Source organism: Notechis scutatus, chromosome 3 (genome assembly GCF_049901735.1).
Source record: "Notechis scutatus isolate UNSWTSFEM ecotype Mainland chromosome 3, rNotScu1.2, whole genome shotgun sequence".
NCBI lineage: Eukaryota > Metazoa > Chordata > Lepidosauria > Squamata > Elapidae > Notechis > Notechis scutatus.
Genome location: NC_142011.1, coordinates 63,069,116 through 63,096,612, shown reverse-complemented (window position 1 = coordinate 63,096,612; position 27,497 = coordinate 63,069,116). Strand labels below are relative to the sequence as shown.

General features: G+C 38.3%; 2 protein-coding genes across 7 annotated transcripts in view; one reads left to right on the top strand and one right to left on the bottom strand.

Annotated features, from left to right (window-relative positions):
* Positions 1 to 619, bottom strand: part of OSBPL9 (oxysterol binding protein like 9) — a 56,478-nt gene extending 55,859 nt beyond the window's left edge. For all 4 annotated transcript variants that reach the window (XM_087960260.1, XM_087960261.1, XM_026665848.2 and 1 more), the window contains exon 1: positions 499 to 619. Coding sequence is in view for 2 of the 4 variants with exons in the window: in XM_026665848.2 (XP_026521633.2) it covers positions 499 to 609 (111 nt within the window). In the remaining 2 variants the exon portion in view is untranslated. The remainder of the gene's footprint in view (positions 1 to 498) is intronic.
* LOC113411014 (calreticulin-like) lies at positions 482 to 25,375 on the top strand. Of its 3 annotated transcripts, XM_087960264.1 has the most exons (12): positions 681 to 795; positions 1,514 to 1,656; positions 5,489 to 5,538; positions 5,754 to 5,810; positions 7,170 to 7,271; positions 12,002 to 12,205; positions 13,133 to 13,227; positions 13,653 to 13,862; positions 14,716 to 14,829; positions 18,978 to 19,121; positions 21,305 to 21,397; positions 24,028 to 25,375. In XM_087960264.1, exons 3-12 carry the CDS (start codon positions 5,514 to 5,516, stop codon positions 24,154 to 24,156), a joined length of 1,173 nt encoding a protein of 390 aa, XP_087816390.1. In that variant the 5' UTR covers positions 681 to 795; positions 1,514 to 1,656; positions 5,489 to 5,513; the 3' UTR covers positions 24,157 to 25,375. The 3 variants fall into 3 exon arrangements, with proteins under 3 accessions (XP_087816391.1, XP_087816390.1, XP_026521640.1); XM_087960265.1 differs by lacking the exons at positions 681 to 795; positions 5,754 to 5,810 and adding an exon at positions 482 to 620; XM_026665855.2 differs by lacking the exons at positions 681 to 795; positions 1,514 to 1,656; positions 5,489 to 5,538 and having other exon boundaries at positions 5,566 to 5,810.
* The last annotated feature ends 2,122 nt before the right edge of the window (positions 25,376 to 27,497 follow it).

The following is a 27,497-nucleotide window of genomic DNA, read 5'->3' as shown; positions in this document are numbered from 1 at the left end:
CTGGGACGGTATAGAGACTCCTGCTTGGTTAGACTAGAAGACCTCCAAAGTCCCTTCCAATTCTGTTATTCTGTAACACGGAAAACTACCTATGCCAAAAGAAAGAAGAGTCCCCTTTCCACACTCCCGTTGGTCTATTTGGGACTAGCGTCGTTCCTTTTTATTTCATAAACTAAGCAGTGCATTCCAAAGACCGGGCTGGGCACTTTATCCTCCTCCCCACTTCAGTCGCGGTATGTTAAATGTTAACTCTCCCGCACGCTCCTTTCATATAAATCTTCCAAACTTAACTCCCCATTGGACACGAGCAGGATTGCACCTATCCCGATTGGCTTTCCGGTACGACACGCCCTCTCTCAGAACCCCCCCTCCCTAAATCTCCTATCCCTACTAAGCGCGCAGCTTGACGGGCTGCTTCCGCCTCCCCCCATATATATACATACATATACTCTGCACACTTCATTTATGTTCCAGCGCGGCCCCTCCTTCCATATTCACCGTGTAATAGGAAAGCAGTCCAGCGTTGTAGTCGAGCACGAACCAGCGGTACTGCCAACCTTTCATCAGGTTGGTCCATTTGCTCAGCGGACCCTCCATGATGGACGCCATCTTGGGAGCCGGTAGGATGCCAAACAGCCCACTAAAGGGGAAACGCCGGTCTCGCGAGCGGGGGTTAAAGCGAAAGGGAGGGGGTGGGAGAGCGAGCGGAAAGAGCGCGAGCACCATCAATGAGCGACGTCTGAGGGAAGCAGCGCGAGACGAGGAGGAGCAAAACGGCCGTCGCGGAAGTAATAAGTTGGGAGACTAATAAGTGGGCGGGGATATAGGAGAGAGGGGGCGTGGCTTTGTCGTGTGGCTGTGAGGTAGTGGGAAAGCCCCCCCAAATCCTAAGGGGGCGAGTGTGTGGGGTCCCTTTCGTCCCAGTGAGACCGAGGATGCGGACATCAATTGGGATTTCAAGCTGCCTGCTTGGGGCAAACGTTCATTTACGTTGTTGGCATTCCGTTTGAGATCCAGACCGATTGTATTTGGATGTTAAGTTCATTAACGTCAGAATAAAATCAGATGTGGGGAGAGAGGACCAAAAGGGGGAAAAATCCTCTTTATTTCAGCTTGTTCCTGAACTAAGATTTCTTTTAGTCAAAACAGAGTATAAAAGTGGTTAATATCGACAGCCAGGAGTCGATGGGTCTTTTTCCAAGGGATCAATGTTGTTATTATTTGTAGTACTATATTATATATGACAGTATTTTCATATAATAGATGCTTGGGGTTGGTGAGCTGAAGAGTTTGCCATAAAATAATCTGTTTGAGAACAAAGTTTAGCTCTTCTAGCCAATATTATCTGCTTTCCTGTCTTCCCCTGAAAGAAAGTAAAAAACGGAAGTGGGGAAAGTGAGAGTGATGAATCAAAGCAGAAGTTCAACTCTTACCCTGAAAAGGTGGCAGTTGAGGCAAGAAGTAGCAAAGCTATCCTTCCCATCAATAAACCTGGGCTGCTGTTTTGTTTTAGATGTTAATAAAGAAAGGCGGAGTGGTCAGACAAACTGAAAATGAGCTTTGAGGAGAAATTGCAGATCTGGTGGAAATGCGCCAAGCTGGACTAAAGTATAGTTTCTACAGTGAGAAGTTTTGCAAGTTTCATTGAAGAGAAAAGTAAGTAAAAGCCTTGTAATGTTTATTCATACGCATCACATGTCATTTCAAAGATTTTACATACCATTACTAGGGCTATGTACAGATTCAGAACACGCAGCATTTGTCAACAACATTTTAAAACAAATACACCTTTTCGCAATATTGTGTATGAACTTGATAAAAGACAGCTGATCAATTTTTATGAGTTTGATTTGTGTACCCCAAGAAGATGCTAATAAAAAAGTCAAATTGTGAACACAGCATATGGTCTTCCACTTTTGCCCTTTTTTCCAAGATGTTGCCAAAAAGTCTGTATTCAGAATAGCATTTGGTCTTAAAATTAATAGAGTACATATTTTTCAGCAGTAATGATAAGGTAAGCTATTTAAATATATTGATTTCTAATTCTTGCATCTAAAACTCCACAGAGAAATGAAATAAAAGAAGTTTGTGTATCTAATGCCTACAGTGCTGGCGAAGATGTCATCGACATCCCAGTGATGCCCAGTTATACTCAGTGTCCTATCCATGTTTTCAATAGTTTTCAAAAGTTAACCTTGCTTAACTTTTTCAAGATCAGCCTGATTATTTAAAATTAGCATTGATCAAGCATAATACCTGCTTCTATTAACCAAAGTTATAGTCTGGCAATTTTTATTTCCATGAAGCTACCTTTGTTGCTGTACTTGTTAACTAGCTTGTCCAGTTAATCTAATTTTCTGAATTTGCATGATAAAGTAACCAGACTGAAAGTATTCCATCCTCTAGCTTAAAATGTGTTAATATCGCCATTATGATTTGTTCAACATCATAGATAAAACGTAACATACATAATTTATGTAATCTTAGCCAGTTTCAAGACATGTAGTTCGAACTTAATATCTTAAGACAAATTATCAAAAGAAAGCTCAGAAAGCAGTAAATTACTGTTATAACAAGAACACCCTGGATCTCAGACAACAGCTGTAATTCGGCAAAAAGACAAAACTACACTGGATAATGTAGAACAGGAGTCTCCAATCCCCGGGCTGTAGCCCACTACTGGGTCTTGAGCTGTTTGAAACTGGCCCATGGAAGTGGCGGGCGAGCACACGCGCATCCCCACTTGCACAAGCAGCAGATGAGCATGTGTGTTCCATTTACACAAGCAATACACACACATGCCTGCCACTTATGCAAATGGAGCTGCACACATATGCACTTGCCCATCACTCATGAGGAACTATCCCCTCTTCCTTCCCTCCTGCCACCAGGCCGCAAAGCCAGAAAGATTGGGGTACTCTGGTATAGATGCTTGAGGCCCTTCTATCTTGAGCACTGGTTCTTTTTTCCTCTGCAACATCTGCAAGGATTAAAATAAGACTTTTTTAAAAAAAAAATCATTAGATTTTTCTGACTCTTTTAAAATGTCAAAATTGTCCTAAGTATTTTTAGATGAATTTAGTTTTCAGTAAAATCTGTTTTCCTATAATTCAATTTCTGTGATAGAAAAAAATCATCTTGAAATTCCACTTATATTTAACTTAATCTGTATTTCCATTTTGCATGTTCATATTTCTCAATTACCGTGTTTCTCCAACAATACAGCCTCCACCAATAGGAAGGCCCAGCATGTTTTATTGGCATAAAATCAAATTAAGCCCCTCCCCCCAAATTAAGGCCTATATTAAACATGCGAAATGGGGGGGGGAATGGTGGGGGGGCTTGCCGTTAGGAAGTACTTTTGTTGCATACCCGGATATGGTGCTGCCTGCGTTGGTGGGGCACTTCGTATCGGGAGACCTTCCGCCACCGTTGCTTTACCTTCTCCCCGTGCTGCCATGGCATTTTGAGCAACGCCGCGGCGTTTGGCGCAGCCATGCGCGGCCAGCCAGGGCTCCTCCCTGCAACCGGAGCCCTGTGGAGACACTTGGTTTCAGGCGCTCCTGTCGCCGCCTTCCCTTTGCCTTTGAAGGTAAAGCCAACTCTTTTAAAAACAACACCCTACTACAACAAAGCCTCCCCTATCCGAGAGGGCAGCCCAACCCCCACGTGGGGAGGCGAATCTCCCGGGGCCGTAGCGCAGGATTGGCCCACCCTGGGAGAAGCACCCAGCCGCCATCCCTGCCTGGCGCCGGGCAGAGCGCGAAGAACTTCGCCTGGGGCGCCCAGCGCAGCTGACAGGCGGGCCCTCCTGCCCGGCGGCAGAGCTCTCGCCAAGGCAGCGAGCACCTCCCCGCCGGGCCCTCCGCTCATCCCACCAGGGCCGCGCCGGAGCTGTGCGGGCTGGGCAGAGCTGGGAAAGCGAGCCGCGGGTGCACGCCCGCCTGCCAAGCGAAAGAGCCGGGCCAACCCAAGCTTGGCTTCCTTCCCAAGTCCCTCCAGCCCGAACCCGAAGGGGCCACCGGGAGAGGCTGCCCGAGGCAGTGATAGCCATCCATCCGTGGACAGGGAGGCAAGGCGATGGCCTGCACCGTGTCCTCCGAGCTGAGCCCCGCCGAGTCAGCACCTCTGCCTGATGCCTGTTCCACTGCAGCATTTGGAGCTGCTGGCGCATTTGGAGATGCGTGGGGACGGGGACAGGCTGGGCGAGGAGTGGAAAGGACGGGCGGCTACGGGATCTCTCCACCGGCCAGGGAAACAGCGCTGCCATCACCTCGCCTCCCTGTCCACAGGCGGGTGGGCGCTATCACTGCCTCGGGCAGCCTCCCCCGGTGGCTTTGGGTTCAGGCTGGAGGGACTTGCCCGCACGGCTCTGGCGCGGCCCTGGCGGGATGAACGGGGTCTGGCAGCGAGGCGCTCGCTGCCTTGGTGAGACCTCTGCTGCTGGGCAGGAGGGCCCGCCTGTCAGCTGCAGTGGGTGCCCCAGGCGAAGCTCTTCGCACTCTGCCTGGCGCCAGGTAGGGATGGCGGCTGGGCACTTCTCCCGAGGTGGGCCGATCCTGTGCTGCGGCCCCAGGAGATTCACCTCCCCATGTGGGGTTGGACTGCCCTCTCGGGCAGGGGAGGCTTTGTTGTAGTAGGGCGCCATTTTTTAAATAATTGGCTTTACCTTCGAAGGCAAAGGGAAGGCGGTGACAGGAGCGCCTGAAGCCAAGTGTCTCCGCCGGGCTCCGGTTGCAAGGAGGAGCCCTGTCTGGCCACATGTGGCTGTGCCAAACGCTGCGGCGTTGCTCAAAACGCCGCGGCAGCAAGGGAGAAGGGAAAGCAATGGTGGCGGAAGGTCTCCCGATACGAAGTGCCCCACCAACGCTGAGGTCAACATCCAAGCTGTTGCTGCCCGCCCACCCGAGGATGCAAGAGGGGGGAATTAAGTCACCCCCGAAAAGACGGCCTAGCCATTTTTTCAGGGGTCAAAAAAAAATAAGGCCCGGCCTTATTTTGTGGGAAACACGGTACTTAGTTGTGATCATATTCTAACTTCCCAAACATCTCAGCAATATTTTAATTTAGCAACTTGTTATCAACAGAAATGATTCTTAAAAATTCTCTTATCTATACTGTGGTAGTTTTGTTTTATTTAGAAAATAAAAGTTTAAGGCACTTAAAAATAATAGATTCATATGACGATAATATGAAATTGCAAACTTACTGGGGGGGGAAAAAGAGAGAATAGACTATATTCTGGAAGAATAGAATTACTGTATTTAATTTACAATTGCTATTTAAAAGTTTTTAAACAGCTTTTGGAAAGACAGCTTTCTCCATAGTATTTCAGACTTGTATATAGGAGGAAGTCAATGTATTTCCTGGGTGTGAATTGATTTGAATTAGTTTAGGCATCTGTGCATAAAAAATTAATTTCCTCTGAGACATTTTAAATAGTTTCTGTTGGTTTAATTGCGTGGTTCTTTCTGGTTGGTCCCTATAGCATCATTATTCATGGATTTTAGCCAATGGAAAAGATCTGTCTCCTCACCAGTAAGTAGCAATTATAGTGATGTGCATGAGAGAAATAGGAAGAGATTTCAGAAATACTCAAGTATTTCTATAGAATTTAAAGAAGCGTCCTACCACTTGTATTAAAATATCTACTATGGTATCAGGGATGAACCTGATTTTCCTAGGTTACTTTCTGATATGTCTGGTTTGGGGAAATATAAATGATGACGATGATACCTCTTCCCCTGTTTTAGAAAAAGAGCAACCCGTTATAACAAAAGAATATTTTAGGGAAGAGTTTGATGATGAGGGTAAGTGATATTTTGCTTTTTTCTGTTCTGGGATATAACTATTAACTTCTAAATCTTCTTCATAGTGTCACCCAATCTCAGATTTATATTCTTTCTTTCTTTTTAGATTAATAAAATATAATGAATTTTTGTATAGCATCATATCATGCAATGATCTGTATACATATTTATTAGTACTGTAGAAATGTTTAAGAAAGAGAGAAGTCTAGATTGAGCCACACTCTTCTGAAGATAGAATAGAATTTTTAGATGGATATTATAGATCTACTGAATGACGCTGAGAAGGGAGAAGAATAGATAAGGATATGAAGAGATGTGTCCAGGATCCTTTATGCAGTGTGTCTTCCGTAACTTCTAAAAAGCAAAATATCAAAATTGATACGTCATCTGTACAATATGTTCTCTCTATGCAGAAATAAATCATTTTGTATTAACTATCCTAATTTCAGTTTCTTTCCCTTGTTGTCAATTCTTAACCACTTCTACATACATTGCAATTTTATTTATAGTAACAATTTAAATAATGATAAATTCAAATCTGTGTAATGCATGTTTTGGCTTTAGGATTGATTTAGCTTGGTTAATTCTTGAATATTTGCTTACTAAGGGAAGAGATAAAAAATATAGAGTCAAATATATTCTATGTCCTTCAGACATCTACCATCCCATTTTATCAGTTTTTCCAGTTTATTTTTATCTAGGAAGATCAATACAGGTTGTTACAACTGTAAATCCATTTGTTTAGGAGATTTACTCTACCTAAAAGTTTTTGTTACTTGCATTATTTTCAGCTTAAACTACACTTTGCCGTTAGTGAGATTTTCTTATACAATAGGTAAAAATATAGGGTTTTTTAATTATCTCTGCACATTTAATTGTAGATTTAGCAATTTAAACATGGAACAACTCAGGCAATTCACCAGACATGATTCAACATGCATTACAGTCCCTTGGGTCCAGGAGCAGTTATCACAAGCTCCAGATGGCTTTTGAACATTCCTGAATAAAATGCATTTTATGGAGTTGTTTTTAATTATACGTAGTATTGATAAAACTTGTATTATTTTTAAAAGTTTGTTGTATTTTTATTATACTGCAGTAAAGAAGTTATATAATATACACAAGGAAGAAAATAGCTGTAATTTTAATAATTTTTGTATATCAAGCTACAAAATAGGCTACACAATAATAAATGAGCTGTATTTCTTAAGTGTTTTCTTGTTATTATAAGTTCATATACATTGTAATCATACATTTATTGCATACTATATCCAATAACATGAATTAAATTTCACAGAAAGTGAAATAATACTGCTCTGATATCTTTTGTAAAATTGAAATGTTATTTTTCTTTTTCAGATGGATGGGAGGAACGATGGGTTCTGTCTAAACATAGAGGTGATTATGGTAAATTTCGGATAGGATCAGGAAGATTTTATGGTGACAGAGAAAAAGATAAAGGTAAAGTAATATTTTTTCAGGCAATTATGAAACTTTAGGTTTTTTTGAAATATTTCCTAACAAATTGCTAGATTTTATTATTCAGTTTTATGCAGTTATTCACATAAGTTTGGCTAATGCTAAAATACCTGCATAAAGTATTTTCTACCACTATTTGCATAATATAGTTAAAAAATTTTATATCTCAATGAGAAATTTGCATGCCAGATCACATCATTTTTAAAATTAAGAAAATTAAAAAATTATCTGTGATTTGACAACAGAATCTGGAGTTAGAAGAATTTCAAAATCTGATTGGTCAGATTCAAGGCTTTTGGGGCCTATTCCAACTAGCTGAATATTTTACTCTAAAATCTAATACTAAATTCGAATCATCTTCAGTTGAAATCTATTGTATGTGTATGAATCTTAATTCTACTGTTTGTGTTAAAGATGTTAATTTCAAATTTTGCATGAAACTCAAATGGTTTTGTATTTTAAATTGATCCATGTTAGTTGTCCAATTGCTATTCTACCATTACACGTTTCAGTTAAAAAATATGCTTTAACAGTACAGGTTGTCTCATATCTGAATGGATTATTTCCTTCCTTTAGTTAAAAATGGTGTCCCTCTCAATTCTACAATGCACTATATCAAATGTCTCTCAAATTTGAAAATAAGTCTTCAGAAAAATGCTGTCATGCTTTGGGACAGTTTCTTGTCACCTGGTTTGGTGGCTCCACAAGACTGCAGTTTTTTCATGTATAGAAATCCTGCTTAACGAACTGCAACAGTTACAATAGTTGGGCAAATTATTATGTTCAGAATTATGACATCTGCAAATGTTTTATAAAGGCAACTAATTTAATAAAATCACTATTGTGAGGACTAGAAAGAAAGAAAGAATATGCTATCACGCATTAATGGTGATTTGGGCTTTAGTTAGTTTATCCTTTCTATACAGAATATTTTAGTGTTATTAATATGGTTAAGGTTGATTCATACAAAAATAATTATTATCTGTTACTAGTTTACAAAGGATAAACCCAAGCCTCATATTGACTTTTCTCAGTGTTAGCTCTGTGTAAGAGGGAAGAATGAATTCTGAAATACCTCAGATGGAACAGAAATCCTCTAACATCACCTTCTGGATTCAGATGTATAGGAGCCATTATAAAATTATGACCAGAAACCCATACCACTGATATTGCAAGATACTGAATGATTCGGGAAAACTAAAAATGAATTGCACTCTATTTCACATAATTCACCAGTATGGCCTCCATTGCAAAATCAAGTTAGGAGCTTGATTTAAATGGAGCCAAATCAAGATTTCTATCCAGGTCTGAATTTATTTGTATACTGAACAACATGTACCTTGTTGGGTCGTCATTTCAGAAATATTTCTTTATCTAAACAGAGTAACAGTATAATCATGGGTGTGCAAAATAGGGAATGGGAGCAACTTCAGAATACCTGCTGGCTTCTCCATTGAGTTTTCTTGTGGAAAGCTGGCAGGCATCATCAGAAATCTTCTTCCCTTCCTCCTTTCCACCCTTCCTTCCTTCCTTCTTCCTTCCCTCCCTCCCTCTAATTTCTGATAGTTTATCCTTAATCTGCTAGGTGAGGGAGAGATTGAGGATGTAAATGGGGGTAAGTAATGTGTATCATTATTTACTACAAGTAAGTAATGATACACAGGGGTATATGAGAGGTGCTTCATGGGTTGGGAGATGGGTAAGTGTGCCAAGCATGCCACATGATTTGAGTATGCACATGAGTGAGTGTCCTAGGTTGGAAGAATGCCTTGGTATTTATGAGAGGTGATGTCATGCCCCATCGGAGTCTGAATCTGGGGAGGAAGATGAACCAGAACTGGCGGTGATGGAAATTGAGGGGGAAGCTTTGTTGGCTTTGGAAGAATATGGGGAGGAGCAGACTGAGCAGGCCTTTAAGGATTGGGACGGCTTGTAGGCAGGGAGGAATAGGGGCAGGATAACTTAAGAGAGGCTAAGCAGTGAACATGAGAGACAGCTCAGGCGATGAGTAAGTACCACCCCCTCGATCCTCAAGCACAGAGTGGAGAGAAGGTGGGAACAACGCAGGTTGACCCGATTACTCGGGAGGAGAGCACCCCATCCCTCTCCACAAGGGACACCTGGGAACTGAGATTTAAGGAGACGCTGTAGGGAGGAACATTTGTCGGGAACAAATGCTGAATTCATTGAGGGTTGTGTGCTGTTGCCAATGTTGAACGTTTCCTGGACTTCTTGCTTTATTTCTTGCTTCCTGGTTTAATTGCATTGTTCCTTTGCTTCCTGGACTAATTGACTTCTTTCCTTGCCCTGCTGGATTTCTTGTTTTGGCAGCCATTGTGCTCACAGCTTCGTGCTGGACTACTTGCAGCCAGAAGCTGCTGGAGGGTGTGTGCGTGTGTGTGTGTGTGATCACTTTGCTCTGAGATTTGCCAGAAATGTGGGAGCATTTGGGGAACATTTGGAGCAATAAAGGGGTGGTTTGAACTGTTAGCTGACTGTGTTGCCTCTGTGTGTGCCCCGGGTCATCACAAGTGCTATGTGAGTAGAATAGAAGGTATGAGGAACAGCGTGGTTTCAAAACAATGCATGGAGCTCACAGAGTGGTGAAAGTTGCTGTGCAGGTCAGGAATGGGACACATGATGGAAAGGGCACCTGGGGATACTTCAAGAGGTGCTGTTCAGGTCATGAGAGAAAGCATATGGAGGGGTCAGAAAGGGTGTGTGGGCTGCTCAAGAGGCAATACAAAGGTCAAGGGAGGAAGGACATGAATTAGGTATACTTTATACAAGAGATATTAAGTGGGTCAGAGGAGAGGTGAGGACACCATGGTTCAGGATGGGTACCTGAGTCAGGGAAGGCATACAGGGGTTGGCAGGGGTTAGGAAGGGTATTGGTGGTGTGCAAGAGGTGCTGTGTGGGTTAGGAAGGCACACAGGGGTGACATAAGAAGGGCGAGCACAAAGTGAGATGATATGGGTTAGGAAAGAGATAGGCCTTCCTTCCTTCTTCCCTGTTCCTTCAAGTAATTCAAGAATCTCACATTAATTTCATCATGTGGAATATATCCATTCTCAATTCTATGCTCTCTTGAAGAACCATTAAGTAAATTTGAATATATTTGGATTGCTGGTTGGGGTCTGGCATTAAATATCTGATGTAATGATGGATTTACCCTTGAATAATCACAAAAGTATTCCATCTATTCCTGTTTAGAAGAATTTCTTTGGCATAAAAGAATATCACTTGGAAAAGACAGTTGTATTGTCTGATGTTCTTCCCAAACTATTTGCTCTAGGTTACTCATTGCTGTATCAATTGAGTATTCATTGGGTAGAGGTTGCAAATTGCCTATCCTGACCTTTCCCTTCATATAGCAGAAATTCCAAGTTTATCTAGGGAATAGGAATAAATGACAATGAGGGCAGACTTTGGCTGTGGTATCAAACTCAAAAGAAATATTATGAAAGTCATGCATTTTGCCTCACTCTCTGTTGAGGTCTTGTCGAGGAACTCTCAGAGTAATTAATGTTTGCCACATATTACACATATTCTTGATTTGATCTTCCGTTTTCTCTATTTTTTCTTGCCTCCTCATTCTATACGTTACCTTGTGATACTGGAAATGTACAGCCCCTTTCATTCTCCATTTCTTCATCTCTCTTCCTTGCCATAAACATAAAGTGTTATTTCTTGACCATGATGTCCCCCTTTCTTTTCATGTGCCATAATTATGTTGACAATTAATTTAACTGAAAATTTAATTTAATTATTTTTTACCACAATGTTGTACATTGGCATTCTCAACTCAATAGTTTTGAATCTCTGTCAGCTTCTTCATTGAGTTGCAGGAAGCTGTCAGATTGTTTAAAAAAAGGATCATGTGATCTCCTGAAGGCTAGGGCAGAACCAATCTACCTGATCTCCTGGCAACTGAAAGAGGGGCCAACATAAACTGAGTTTCAGAGTAGGAAGCAGTTGAAAAATGAAAGAAGATGGGCAAGGGTTAAGATGTAATGGCTAATATACTTGACTGACACCAGAGAGATCCAATTCCTACTCCATCTGCAGCCACAGCAGCTCACTGATGACTTTCATCCCATCCTGCCCCACAGAATTGGTGTGAAGAAATATAGGATAGGTTTTTCGATGCATTCAGTATGTCCGTGTACCCCGGTTCAAAAATAGTTGCTCTATGATGCACATTTTGCCCAGTTAATGTAGTAACAACAGTTTTAGTTATATATACATAGATAATACATAAATCATAATGAAACTGCAATTCTTTACATGCTACCTGAGAAGCAGGTAACCTCAGGTACCTGATAAGATATGTAATTAAATTCAATAAAACTTATTTCTGAGTAGATATCTACAGTAATGCATTAGAAATGAATTCAATTTCTAGAGTTTTCTTTATCAGAACTATTTTATATTATGCTGTAATAACATATTACACGCTATATGTGATAATAGAAATACTTTTGGAAAAAAGTAGCAAGTGAAATTATAATAATGTATTTCTAAGCTACGTTTATTAATATATTTCACATGTCTCTAAAGCAGAATCAAGGAGATATATATTATCTCATAATTTTTAGAGAGTCACTGTAATCCCATATGGAAGAATAATAAAGCATACAGGTTCATGCCTGTGGCAAAGTACTTGATTAGTAGCACTATTTGGATATTTGAATATCATCTCTTTTTATAGGTCTGCAGACAACTCAAGACATTAGGTACTATGCAGTATCAGCAAGGTTTCGACCTTTCAATAATGAAAATCAGACCTTAGTAGTTCAATATACAGTAAAATATGACCAGCAGGTTGATTGTGGTGGAGCCTATATCAAACTTTTTTCTGTCGATGTGAATCAAGACACCCTGAATGAAGAGTCACCTTACTATATTATGTTCGGTATGTTCTCTTAAATGCCTAATAATATTAATTTGAAGCAGAAATATTATGTTAGTGTAAATCTCACAGGAAATGACCTCCTCTGAGACATTACTTTTCAATATTTTTTATCTGTTCCCTTATATTTATAAATGAGTTAAATGAGTTTTATAGTAAGATTTATATAACAATATGAAGAGATTTGCTGGATAATGTTAGGGCTCTGGTTTAGTATACTATCTTCTTTTTGACCATGGCAGCTAGATAATTTCAGGAACCGACTGGGAGGGATATAAAGTCAGCAATTTACCCTAGTTGTATGTCAAAGAGTATTCCATATTGGAAATTCTAATTAAAATCATAGTTATTATTTAGGAATATGCAGATACTGTACACAATTATCAATATATTGGCATGTCCATGCCACAAATTTATTATTGCTTATGTGAAAAAGATATGTTCTTATAGGCATATTTTAAACTTACAGGCTAATATCATTGAGTATTTGTCTACTGATAGAAGACAAAAATGTATAGATTTTGGAATTCAGGTTTTCTTCACATGGATTTTCATTTTTATTTTAATTATTTAATAGCATATGTTTCTAAAATGATATCAGTTCAAGCTAGCTAGTGGAAAAAGAGAGGCTATAGGTTTCTAAAATAAATACTATAATAAAATGTAGATTGTGGGGACAATATAGTTTCTGAGATCGCTGGAGACAGTAGATTATCTGAACTCATTCAAGATGCATTTCAAACCTGAATTTGGACTCAAACAACATTGATTATGGATGACTGGCGGAAACCAGATTGGAATGCTGTGCCCATTTTTGTTCTCCTTGATTATCATTCTTGGGCCTTTTAGGAGTGTGTGTGTGTGTGTGTGTGTGTGTGTGTGTGTGTGTGTGTAATTCTGCCAGAGTAATTTGGTATTCTTTTCTTCTAGGACCTGATATATGTGGAAAGTATAAAAAGATAGTGCAAGTTATTTTGAACTATAAAGATGACTACTATTTGACTAAAAAGAACATTACATGTGAGGTACGATCAATGTCTTTCAGTGAATTACTAATATTTAATCTAATTTGCTGCACTTTTAAGCAGAATTGTTTGGGAGATTGTTGACTAATTCTAGATAAAACATGTTAACTATTCCAAATGTCAGAAGCTAACAGCAAGTCATCTGAAAAGTTAGCAAGTACGGTATTTACTGTTAATACCCCTCATTTTAATGTTTTAGTAGAGTGTTACAGAATTAACTATTTGCATGTAGTCTAGTGCAACAAAAAATCGTGATTTTTTTTCCTAGAACTATCATTTTCTTGGCACTGCACTGATAATTACACTAGTAGCAGACTTATTATTTCAGACCTTATGAAATTTAATTAGCAAAACTGTCAGTTGTACAGCACTGGAAAGACATTCCCATGTTTCTGTAACAATGTTTGTTTGTTTGTTTTTTCAAGACTGATGACTTTACCCATCTCTACACTCTAATTCTACGTCCTGATTTAACTTATGAAGTGAAGATAGATAATTATGTGGTTGAGGCTGGCCATCTAGAAGATGATTGGGACTTCCTGCCTCCAAAAAAGATAATAGATAATGATTTGCCAAAACCTGATTATTGGGATGAAAGAGAAACTATTCCAGATCCCATGGATAAAAAACCAGAGGTACTGTTTCACTTTGAACTGCATGATTTCAGTCTATATCAATTTGCCTGCTGTGTTTCACTTATAGTCTTTTATTGCATATACTGAAAACAATGAAGTTGGGACTGTTACTGATTCTTAATTATAACAACAATATGTGATCATTAGGGGGTGTTTCGTAAAGATTTATAGTTTAAGTGGAGCTTCTTTGATCTAACTTTGTAGCAGAGGAATTGGGACTAGACTGTAAACTCTAAAATCAGTATAAGATTTTTGCAACAAAATATGATTAGTATTTAACCTTTCTAATACTCACAAAAAGTATAACTAACTTTAGACTGGCAGTGATGAAATGATGTGAGCAGTATAAAGGTAAATTATATTTGGCATAATTGCTAAACATGTTGTCTGATAAGCCTCCAATAACAATCCAGTGAATTCCTGAACATATTTTTGTAAATAAGAAAAGCAACTTGCCCATTACAGGTTCATTCAAAACTGCTTTTGGAGTTACATTAATTGCATTCCAAATTCAGAGGTACATAAAAGGTTTCTAGTAGCTGCCACTCTGTAGTCATAAATCTTCCATCATGTGAAAAATTAAATGGTTGGGTTGAAGCAAATATCTATTACAATACATTTATTATCAAGTTTCTTGTTTTGAGTGTTGAGATAATAAAATATTGCAACTAATCCTTTCAAATAGATATTTGATTATAAAACACTGTATCTTGATTCTTGAATGAATCAGAATAAAATTATTGAAGCAGTGATGCAAACCATATTTTGGAGAAATAATACTAATTTTGTTTCCTGTCAAAATACTCATAGAAGCTAATTATTACAATTAGTAACCTTGATGAAACCATTTTAGGACTGGGACCAACCACAAAGAATTCCTGATCCTACTGTGTTAAAGCCAGATGACTGGGATGAAGAAATGGATGGGGCATGGGAACCACCACTGATTTCAAATCCTGAATATAAAGTAAGAGTTTTATAAGTGAAAGTAATAAAATAGAGACTAACTTGGTGGTTATTTAATTGCCTATGTAATTTAAACATTAATTAAGCTATAAGATATTGAATCTAGTTTTTATTATCATATAAATCATCATAGTCTTCATTTCACTAGTTTTCATTTGTCCATTTCAATTACAAATTTACACTTGGGTTCATCATTCTTGACCCCTTACCTCTATTGATAATTAATTCATGCTTTCTTTATTTTTTAAACAACCATCGTCCAATCCTTGAGGCATCTCATGACCTTGCATATCCTTCCAAACATTAACTTCTCATCAGTAGAATAACCTCAGCTCGATGATGAAAATTCTGTTTTTACAGCAACTTAACTTTTTTTAACCTTCACTGCTTTGTATTCTTTTTTTTTAAAATAAAGTTTTATTGAATTTTAACGAAACAAATAAAACATTTTATTTGAGTACAGCATGGTTCCGGGTTATCACATTTCCATACAGACACAATTTCATATGCATATTCATCTTATGTATTCAACTTCATATCTTATTACTCTTTTTCCAGCTTCTCACTATTTCTCCCTTCTCTTAATTTTCTTTTATGGTTATCTCATTTTCTTCTTATTCAATTGTATTTCTTTTACCTAAATTTCTATATCTTTTTATTCATTATACTTATACTTTCGTCTGTCTTGTTTACAATTTCGTATGTTCTCTTCCAACTTTCTTAAAAAGCAAAATTCCCCCTATGATTGCCAATTGGAGTGCAACACCTTTAAGTCTTATTGTTGTTATCATATGAAATCTCATTAAACATTAAATTTGTGCATTCTAAAATTATAACATTTAAATTTCTAATATCTATTTTATATCATGTAAATCTCATAATTCAGACTCTGCTTGGTACTTCCCCTTGAAAATGTAAAAAGAAAAATTCTAAAAACATAGCAAAAACAATTATATATATATAAACATTAGTAAACAAAATAGTTGTTCATATTCATTCTAGTACTGGTATGAGCCTTGTAAATTTTTCACGTTTCTTTTCAATATTTATCAATCTTTGAGAACAATTGAAATGTTTCCCTCCCTTCTTCATTATTACGTTAATTGTTAATACGCATACCATTGGATAGTCATACAGTTTTATCTTATAAATTAATTATTATTAATAAGCAAAATAATTATTCAAATTCATTCTAGTAACTGGTATAAATTTCCTTATAAATCTTTCACATTTCTTTTCAATATTTTATCAATCTTTAGAAACAATTACAAAGTTTCCCTCCCTTCTTTATTATTGCATTAATTATAAATAAACATACCATTACATAACAATACAGTTTTATCTCATAGATTATTTACTTATTTCATTTCTAACTCATTACAGTATTCTACTATTACAACACTATCTTTTGTATCTTTGTAGAATCCTCACTTTTAACTTAATTTAGCCATTGTCTCTGTGTTTTCTAGCTGAGCAAATACCTTTAATCCTAGTACGTTTCCCCTTTTTCTTTATTTCCTGCTTTTGTCCCTCATAAGTTATTTCCCTTTCTATCTTCCTCCCCTTTTTCTCATCCCGTTTTTTATACCCTTCTCTCTCTAATTTTCCCTTCTGTAGTTTTCTTTTCTGCTTCTCCTTGCTGTTATACTTCTTTTTCAGACTATTTTTCTTTTTGGCTGTTCCCTTTGATCTCAAACTTTTAACTCCTTTCCCCCCTTTTTACCACACTTTGCATTATTTGATCATTGAAAATGGCTTCTTCTTTGTCCCGCCCTTCTTCTTGCTGTTGAAGCTTTTCCTTTTGTTTTTCATAGTTCAGGATCTCCATTTCAAAAAATTCAAATACGAAGCCAAAGGATCTTCCTCCCCTTTCTGCATCTTCTTTCTGTTTTTTAAGACTCATCTTCAATTCCTCCAGGAGTGATGCAATTTTAAACACTTTTGAACAACCACCCAATTGACTTTGTAAAAACAGAAAAAGAAAAAAAAACCAATGCCAAAAACTTTTTTTTTTTAAATCACCAAATGATCCCAGACTGTTCCTTCTTGTTTCTTTCCTTTTCCTTTCTGTGGGTTACTGTATCTTTTAATAAGATTTCAGTTACAATGTATCCTCGGGAGTCTTTTCAAAGTTTCACTGTTAATCCTCTTTATTTTTCCAGGTGGCACTCTATTTTTCCAAGTCCCACTCTTTTGCCTCCACTCTTCTCCTTTTTAGGGCTTTAAAATGATCCAAAAAAAAAAAAATCTTTATTCTCCTTTTGACACTTAGATTTCAGCTTAAAGTTGCCTATTAGTGTCAAAATAGATTAACGTAAATTTCTTTCCATACCATTTGTAATTGTCAATATAAAGATAAAAAAGGGGTTTTTAACCTCCTTTTCTCTCTCCTTCGCCGCTTAAAAATCTTCTTTCAGAAGTATCCCTCTAAGTACTTTTAGATTCAGGATACCTTGCTTAGATGTTCTCTGTTTAGCCCAGTCTGTCCTGCTTTCCTCTTTGTCTTCCTCCTGCATAATCTTATCCAGTCAGGGTCTTCTTTGAGGTAGCCATTTCTGACCACTGCTGCAACTGCCTTCGGGGAAGGGAGTTTAGACCAGCCAAGGAGGAGAGATGCGGCTCCCCTCCACTCGGCTAGAAATCTACCCCTTCTTCACCACCTCTGCGGGGTGGCTTCAGCCCCAAATCCAAAGAATCGGAGCACTCCAGCGGAGAGCACGGATCGAAACCGCACACGATTGCGGATTTCGGTCTGTTGCTGAACAAACCCAAACCAGAAGTCCCACTGCTTTGTATTCTTATTCTTCTCCCTTTCTCATTTGTGTTTCATTTTTTATGAGGAAAGGATTTTCAGTGTGTAGCTTCACACATGGAATTAATGTTTCTTTAAGCATAATTTGATGAATAAGCCATAACCTGCTTATATGTTGAACTATAAATCATGCGTTGCAAATTACAATAGCTATCAAACTTCCAAACCATATTATCATTAGCATGCTATTAGGTGTTGACCATTTAAATACTACCTATTTAAACTTCTGTGGGCTTTTTTCTCATCCCAATTTATTACTTGCCACCCTTCATTACCTACATTGGATTCCTACCAAATAGTTGTATATATTTCAACTTTTCATTTTAAAATACTCACTTCTCAGAACTGACAATAAATCTAGTTGTATATTTCTTTCTGGTTTTGGTTGCTACATTACCTTCCAACATCTTCTATTAGGCCTTTTTTTCCTATTGTCATTTTTATTATTTTCATCATATAAATACCGTGTTTCCCCAAAAATATGACCTACCCTGAAAGTAAGCCCTAGCTTGATTTTTACACATGGCCCCAAAATAAGCCCTAGTTAAGACCCCGCCCGCTCCAAGGTGCATGGGATGGGACGAGACGCACGGGTAAAAATTAAGCTAGGGTGGGAATGGGGAGGTGGAGATGCCCTATTTACCAGGCCTCACACACCCCGACACCTGCTTACCAGCCCATTCCTGCCTTGCCTTGCTGGCCCACTCCTTCTGCAGCTGCTTGCTGCCACTTGCGCACATCGCCCCTGGCTCCGTTTTGCTGTCAGAGGCCTTCAGGAAAGGCTTCTGCAGCCAAGAAACAGGCTTTGTATTGACATGTGTGATGCCCTCACCCCACCCCACCCCTGCCTCATTTCACCACCAGAGGTCTTCCAGAAATGCCTCTGCAGCTAAGAAAGTAGGTCTGGATTGACGCACGTGGTACTCCTGACTTCCATTTTGCTGTTAGAGATCTTTCTGGAAAGGCCTCTGCAGCCAATCAATCTGGAGCTCTGTTATAGAAGAAGTGGGCTGGCAGCAGGCTCCTGTTGGGCAGATCTGTCAGTGCTGCTGCCATGAGGTGAGTCAGTGGAAGACACCCCCCCAAAATAAGACCTGGTGCCTTCTTTGGTGGCAAAAAAATATATATAAGACCACGTCTCATTTTCGGGGAAACACAGGTAGTTGTAGATAGCATTTAGCATAATAAACACTTTAAAAGTTTTAACCATATTTCAAAATATTTCACTAAAAAATCAGTGAAATTCAGGTGTTACTTTTATTTCAGTAGATTTCAGCCTGTTTTACATATCTTGGTTTAAGTAGCTTTGTGATATTAAAATTTCTTTACATTTTTAGGGCATTTGGAAACCTCGTATAATTAAAAACCCCAATTATAATGGCATTTGGGTCCAGCCAGAAGTTGACAACCCTGAATACAAACCAGATCCTAATATTTACAAATATTATAATATTAGTGTCATTGGCTTAGAAATTTTACAGGTATGTATATTAGAAAGTTTGCAAACTATATTCATTATTCAAATTATGAAGATAACTGGCAATTCTGGAGATATTCTATACCATCATAGTAAGAAAATGAAAAAAACCCTTCAGATAGTCCTTGACTTATGACCATAAATTCAGCGTTACAATAGCAGTGAACAAATGATGGTTATGACTGGTCCTTAGATCTCTGGCTGTTCAGCACGTCCTTGATCACATGATTGTGATCGAGGAGCTTGGCACGGACTCATATTTATGACCAGTTGTAGCACCACCACCCCCTTTCGCCATTTGCAACCCTCCCTGCTGGCTTCTCCAGAGAGTAAATGGGGAAGCCAGCGGAAAAGGTCACAAGTTCCTGAAGTCTGCCTTACCCATGCTTTAGCCCCTCTGTGCCATATCTGCTACTTGAACCCCACTGTGCATCTTCCCTGTGCATCACCATGCCACTTGTGTATTCCATGCATCCTCCTCCTTAGTGCATCTCACACATTACTGTGCACCCTCCCCGAGCCTTAATGCAACTCCTTCACTGCCTTGTGCACTCTAAGCCTCACCATGCTTCACTTGCACACCCTCCCCAATCCTCCTGCTCACCGTCATAAAGCCTCTCCAGTCCTTGCCACACCTCCTTCCCAAATCTACTATTGCTCAGATCATGTCCGTGCACTTGGTGGGCACTGAAACATGGTGTGCGGAGCGGCATTGCTTCTTTGATGGCGGTCTCTTCGAACAGCAGCAACAGAGCGGCGTACCGATCATCCATTGGCAATGAGGCATGGCTGTGATGCTCCCCCCCCCCCGTGCCTCCTTCAAAATCTCTTGTTCCAGACCAAGTGCACACAAGTACACAAAGAGATTATTTTGTTTGTTTTACTAAATGAAACTTGCAAAGACACATAGTTGCAGGATAGAGATAAGTTTTCTCCAAAGTTCAGCAAGCTGGGCTTATGAGAGTTCCAGTTCAAAGCAGCAAGCCAGAGCGTTGTCAGGCAGAGTCTCAGGGTCAGAGCTTGTAGAAGATTTGTCAGCCGATTCAGATTCAAAGACAAGGTTACAAAGTTCATAAGTCAAGGCACATAGACTATGAATCAACAGACAGCTTATGTTTGCTGCTCCATTCTACCAGAAGCAGCCCCGGTATAGCTTCTGTGTGAGCAGTCTTGCCTTTGCTCTTTGCAACTTGCAGAGCTCTTGCAATGGGAGGAGGTGGTAATTCCACTTCCTCATCTTTGGAGAATGACAGCAGCTATGTCTGCTGGTTGCTGGCTAGACTACCTCTCTGTTTGCTCAGTTGGCAGTCTGTCTGTCCAGTGGTGCTGAAGTTGGCTGCTCATATTACTGCTGGCATGTCTGGAGCTGGCTTCAGAACGGGCTGCTCATCATCCTGCCCTCCCCTGAGTCCAAATCTGAGTCTACTATGACACTGCCGTCCTTGCACACTACCATACCCTCCCTGTCCGTTGAAGCACATCCTTGCATCCTTGTGCCCCCACATGCATACTCTTCCCCATCCATGCAGCAGCCCCTTGCTTATTGACCTCCTTCCTACTGCCTTTGCCATTGAGTTGGTTGCGGGAAGCCAGCAGGATGACCTAACGATTCAGTTAACAGTAACCAGAACTGCAGGGATTTCTGTTGCTAAGCAATGCGATTGTGCTTTACAACCACATTGCTTAGTGTTGTAAATTCTGACCCCCAATTACAGTTATAAGTCAAGGACTAGCCATACATTGTTTAGTCTAGGAAAACAAAAATATTAATAATCCTATTTATTTATTCATTTATTTTGAAATATATATACTTTATTTAATAGTTGTGAAATATTCATCCTCAAATCATCCACTTGTTAGTGTAGGAATCCAGATTAAAGTATCCTAGACAGATTATTGTCTTGCTTCTGTTTGAACATAAGTGAATGAGAATTTGTCCATTACTCATGGCTCCACTGTTGAATTATTCTTATTGTTAGGAAGTATTTTTGGAAACATTATCATCTTATAAATTAAAACCTTTATTTTCTGTTCTGGTATGACAGAGAACAGATCTTGAACTATCACATTCTTGCAGATAGATGAAGAGTGCTATCAAATCCATTCTTGGTCTTTTCAAAGCCAGTTCCTTTAATACAAGATTATATGTAATTACATGACTAGTTCTGCTGTGTTTTATTTCAACAGGGAAAATCTGGTACAATATTTGATAACTTTCTTATTACAAATGATGAACAATATGCTGAAGATGCTGGGAATGAAATGTGGGGTGTCACTTTTGTAAGTAATTTCAGGGCAATTCATAATGTATGTTTATTGCAACATTTAAATTGCTCCTCCATTTTTATGAGTATTAGGCACTATACAGATATTTTTAAAATAAAGCATAATGTAATAAATTGCCAAAATCACAGTGTTGTAAAAAAAAATAGAAGGCTGCGTACGCAATAGAAGGATTCACTGATTTGTGTATAAATCTAATCATAGTGAATAATTATTCTTAATTTCCTTATGCTCTGTGATTGAATGTATGCATTTTTAAAGTAAAAACAGCTTTAGACAATATTTAACACTTCCAATGTTGATACCCTGGGTACAATTGCTTACATAACCAAAAAGCTCCGTGATTACTAAGTGTTGCAGGTAGAAACAGACAATAAGGTTGAAGGGAAACTCCTGTTTAACTGTATGACCAAGTGAATGGGCTCCATGTCACAACATATTGTTGCTGAATTCTTTTAGCAATTAACCTATTATTGTCTATGTGGAAGATAATAGGGCAAAATGCTCATTTAAATATTTGCCTGAATGTGTGCTAGCATTAAACCCTGAAGAGGGAAGATTTGTACAGATTAGCTCCATCATGTTTTGTCCCTTGTTCTTCCCATCTTGAAAAAAAATGTAAATGTAAAGCTTGAGCCTGTACATAATTGTACATATAATCTGGAACCCATTTAAATTGTGTGGAAAACTGCTCAGGAGATCATAAGTACTCTCCTGCAGATGTTCAAAAAAATGAAGGAAAGTGGGATTTGAAGAGGTAGGCTGCATGGCTATATCCTTACATAATTTAGTCCAATCCTTACATAATTTCAATTGCTTGTATATGTGACCAAATCCACGAAGGGAACGGTTGAGGATTAAATAATCTGAATGTTATAAAATCACGAGCTTGATTCTGTTGAGGAATAAACAATATGTACATAAATCCTATTAATTGAATTATCCATCTTCCACATAAATTACTTGGATAGCAATATGGCTGTAACAGAAAAAGAGAAGAGTAACTATTTTTATTATGCTTTTCTTATAAATTATGTAGCTGTACTTCAAAAAATACTTGCTGCTCAGTGCTGTTTTTATAACATCACAACATAAGCAGCATAGCATGCTTTCTGAAAAACTGACCAAATAGCAGGCAAATATGATAAAGCGAGAATAATCAAACTGCTACGAACTGCTAGAATCAGTTTTTAAAATTAGCTATTGATATTTATTTACATTTATTGATATTGAATAAGCTAGGAAAATATTCTGAACTTGAGTAGTATTATTTGGGTTTGTAAAGTTTAGTTTGCATGCTACCTGTGTTGAGTAGCATAGAGTAGAACAGAACAACAATATAGAATAGAACAGAACAGAATAGGAATAAAATAGAATGCAACACAACACAATGCTTTATTTGGCCAAGTATGATTAGACACACAAGGAATTTGTCTCCGATGCAGAAGCTCTCAGTGTATGTGCAAAACAATAGAGTAATAATAATCATAATAATGATACCAATAAGAGAAGGTAGTTGAAAAGATGAGAAATATAATAGTCATACTATATGGGTAAATAGACATAAGACAGTGCTGTGGGAATTCAGTAGAGTGATGGCAGGAGGGAATAAAATTGTTTCTGTGTCTGGTTGTTTTGGCATGCAATGCCCTGTAGTGGTGTCCTGAGAAGGCTTGAAACAGTATATGTCCAGGATGTGAGTGGTCTTTGATATTTTTTCAGTCTTTTTTCTGATCCATGCAATACACAGATCCTCAATGGAAGGCAGGCTGATTGCAGTTGTTTTTCTACAGTCCTGATTATCCATTGAAGTCTGTACCTGTCCTGTTTGTTTGTCGTACCAAACTAGACAGTTATTGAATTACAAAAGACAGACTCAATAATTCCTCTGTAGAACTGTATCAACAGGTCCTGGGCAGTTTGAACTTTCTGAGTTGACGCAGGAATAACATTCTTCATTATGCTTTTTTAATGATAGTTCTGATATTAGGTGTTCATTTCAAACGCCATCTTTTTACAGGACGTTAACAATGTAGAGAGTAGTTGCAAATTATTAATTGTAAAGTTTGTTTGCCATAGTTGTAAGAGGATGTATTATTATAATTCTTTTTTACTTTTTGCTGTTGTAATATTATTAAAATGAGATCCAATTTATTAATTTTAAGAAGGACTAGGAGTGACATGATAGCAATGTTCCAATATCTCAGGGACTGCCACAAAGAAGAGGGAGTCAAGCTATTCTCCAAAGCACCTGAAGGCAGGACAAGAAGGAATGGATAGCAACTAATCAAGGAGAGAAGCAATCTAGAACTAAGGAGAAATTTCCTGACTAATTAGAATAATTAATTAGTGGAACAACTTGCCTCCAGAAATTGTAAATGCTCCAACACTGAAAGTTTTTAAGAATTAAAAACCATTTGTTTGAAATCGTGTAGGGTTTCCCACCTTAGCAGGAGGTTGGATTGGAAGACCTCCAAGGTCCCTTCCAACTCTGTTATTCTGTTCTGTTATTCTGATTTAAAAACTATATTTTATTAAAGACAGAACTCTATATAACAATAGAATTTGATCATCAAAATGTTTCAAGTTTGAGTTTATTAATTTATATAATTTCTTCTTCTAAACAGGAGAGGGAATGGAGGAGACGGGAAGGACAAGATGCAGCATTTAAAAATATTAAAGAAGAGGAGCCAAAGGGAAAAGAGGCCAAGAAAGAAAAGAAGAAAAAAGCTACCAAAGTCAAAGATGAACTTTGATCAATCAAATCACTGTATAATTACTGTCACTCAATCTGGTCATCGCAGTTGGGTAGTATTGTACTTATTTTCTAAATGTTACCCAAAATGCAGTGGTGATATGAAAATCCTGACAATTTTTGTACTACTAGATGGCAGTTGAATATTCCAGAAAACATGTATAGTTTCTATAGTTTGTTTTATACATATCAATCTCTGTAATATTACATTCTATTGGTGTTCAGAAGGATTATTTTCCAGAAATCATATAGATGGAGGAAATTACACAGTGCAGAGATGTGACACACATAATTCACACCCATTGATCACTAAACCACTCCTGAATTGAAAGGGAGAGTAATTATTTTCAAACATCCATAGATAGTCTGAAATCTGAATGAAATATTATAATCAGAAATACAAAGACACCTTATGTGTTATTTGTTAATTGTGTCCAGGATGCATGGTGGAATGCTGTGTAAAAAAATTCCTCATGCCTAATGGATTTTCTTGTGATTTTTTTTGCTTAAAAATGAACTGAAATAGATCATGAGAGACACATATGAATCAGCCACCCCACTAAATCAGAACAAAGACTTACAATTATTAGCAAAAATGGATTAATTGTAAAGTTATAGAATTGTCAAATTGGAAAGTATCACAAGGCTCATCTATTCCAATCATATGCAATGTGGAAGAAAACCTATTTAAACATGTCCAGCCTATCCCTCAAAATCTCCAGCGATGGAGAATCCAAGCCTCTGTCAAAAGCTTAAACCTTTGCCTTCCTCCCATTCATCACATGAAAAATTCTTCCTAAAAATCTAGGCCTGATAGGCCATGCCATTTGGGATTTACAGAAACTGGGACTGATAAATTTGATTTCAAATTTCCTAAATCCAAATGGCCTCCATTCAGATGATGAGGCTAGTCTCTCATTAATGAATTTTATGTGATGTGGGAAGCTAATATTTCATAGTATGATTGTTATTTTTTTGTCATTTAGCATGGTAGGTACAGAATGCATTTTGATACAGATGTAGAGATAACTGTAGAATATTTCACATCACCACTTCTTTCATGCTTAATTCTTCCTGAAGTTGTCACAAAAACTGGTAGCTGCCACCATGTGTAACCATATGACTAAACAATAAAAGAGGTCTTCCTATATTTATACATAAAAATAGCTTTCTAATGTCATTAACCAACACTTTCTCCAATATTGGATGATTATAATTTGTTTTTTGGCTGCTTCTTGAAATTATTTTATAATAATTATTGGTCTATCCGTATAATCCCTTCCAACAAGTCTTATAAAAGAAAGGTCACAAACACAGACAAGGATTGTTCATCTACATTCACAAAATGTGGAGCAGCAGATGAGACAGAAGAAATAACTATCATTTTCCACATTACACTGAATATTATTGTAAAGATTATTGTCCAGAATGTGGGAGTGGTGATATTTCTCTGAGAGAGTGAAGATCCATAGGCTTTGAAAGAGGGAGTGATACAATTTCTTTTGAAGAAGCCACCTCTTTATCTAGCCATTCTTGCAATTTTAACCCAGTTTCCAATCTTCCTGTTCTAACAAAATTTAGAAGCTATTTGGGAATCAGCTATTGTACAGATTATCCTATTTTAAATGAGTTATCTGAAACCCTTTCGGTATGGATTCTGGTCTGAGCATGGAAATACTCATGGATCACTAGGGTAGATGATTAGGGCTTAGAAAATGGGAATTTGCCCCTCTTCTATTCTATTAGAAGTTCTATTAGACTTCTCAGCAGCTTTGTATTCCCAAGCATGGCACAAACAGGTTAAATCCCAACAACAAAAACTTATCGTTTGTCCAGGAACACATTTATTGACCACTCCAGCAATTGCTCTGGACAGGACTGCACCCCAGCTGAAAAAGCAGATCTGCAATTCACTGGCCCTTCTGGATCCATGGGTCCTACTAGAACAGCAAGCTATGGCTGGAGGACCTTTCCCCAGTTTATGTGAATCCACTAATTGTGACCCACATGAACTATGAAATTCCATTGATACACTGGTTAATGCCATCATCACACATGCTTAAGATTATTGTAGTATGCTCTGCATTGGGCTGTCTCTGATAATAATCCAGAATCTATAGTTTGTACAAAATGAAGCAATCAAAATGCCAGCATTGCTGAACATGATTCTCCATTTGCTGCACTGCAGAGGTGGTATTCAACAGGTTCTGACCAGTTCTGGAGAACTGGTAGCGGAAATTATGAGTAGTTCGGAGAACCGGCAAATCCCACCTCTGACTGGCCCCACCCCATCTCTTCTCTGCCTCCCGAGTCCCAGCTGATTGACTGGGTCTTTTGTTGCCCTGCACAGGAGAACGGAGCTGGAAAGCAGGTTAGTGGGGTGGGGAGGGAATGGGGATTTTGCAGTATCTTTCCCCTGCCACACCCACCAAGCCACCAAACCACACCTGCAGAACTGGTAGTAAAAAAATTTGAATCTCAACACTGCTGCACTGCCTACCAATAAATATCTGGTGTCAAGTTAAAAGCCTGGATTTAACCCCACCAATCAGAAATAAAGCTGACTGGGTGAGAAATGAAACTTTAAAAAAACAAGAAAGTCCAGTTGCCTTTGGAAAAACACCTGGGACAACAGTCCCAAAATTGTCAATCGGATGATTGACAATCTCCATAGACACTTGGAGTGGAATGTTAGCACTGTAATAGTTTTATCATTATAACCAATTCCAGGTGTTGATGGGGAAAGAAATCTAACCCTAGACATTTGTAAGGTGCCTTGAGATTCAACTCTTCCCACTCCTATTTAAGAACATCTACAGTAAATGAAGCCTTTAGTGAAGTCATCAGTTGGCATATTTTAACTTTAGATCAACCAAGCAATGCCATCAAAGTTCTGCATTCATGTCTGGACATTATCAGAGTCTGGATGCAAAAGAAAATACTCAAACTAAACTCTAGTAAGGCCAAGTGGATTTTGGATCTGCATATATTCTACTGTAAATTCTGGGTGGGGTTGCACTATCCCAAAAAAAGTGGTGCAGTATTTGGAAGTCCTAGATTCACAGCTTCTGTTCAAAGAGGATGACACAGTTGTAAGCACAGTTATAATCAAGGCCTTTGACAGATCTGATTGCCAATATAAAATTGGGTACAGAAAAAAGGGGAAACCACCATAAAACAGTGCTTTCCACCCCAAATTTATTTTTGTTTGTATGTATGCATATATGTATGTATTTATTTATTTTGTACCCATCTTTCTAAATGAATGGCTGTAAGTCAAGGACTACCTCTACAAGGCCTTCTTCCAGGCACCTCCACAGGAACTGAACAGTTAAGAGTCCA

Excerpts from the sequence above, each read along its gene's own strand:
- LOC113411014 (XM_026665855.2), top strand. The coding sequence starts at position 5,654 with ATGGTATCAGGGATGAACCTGATTTTCCTAGGTTACTTTCTGATATGT. Across the intron at positions 7,272-12,001 it reads TGACAGAGAAAAAGATAAAG|GTCTGCAGACAACTCAAGAC; the intron begins GTAAAGTAATAT and ends CTCTTTTTATAG. Across the intron at positions 13,863-14,715 it reads CCATGGATAAAAAACCAGAG|GACTGGGACCAACCACAAAG; the intron begins GTACTGTTTCAC and ends AAACCATTTTAG.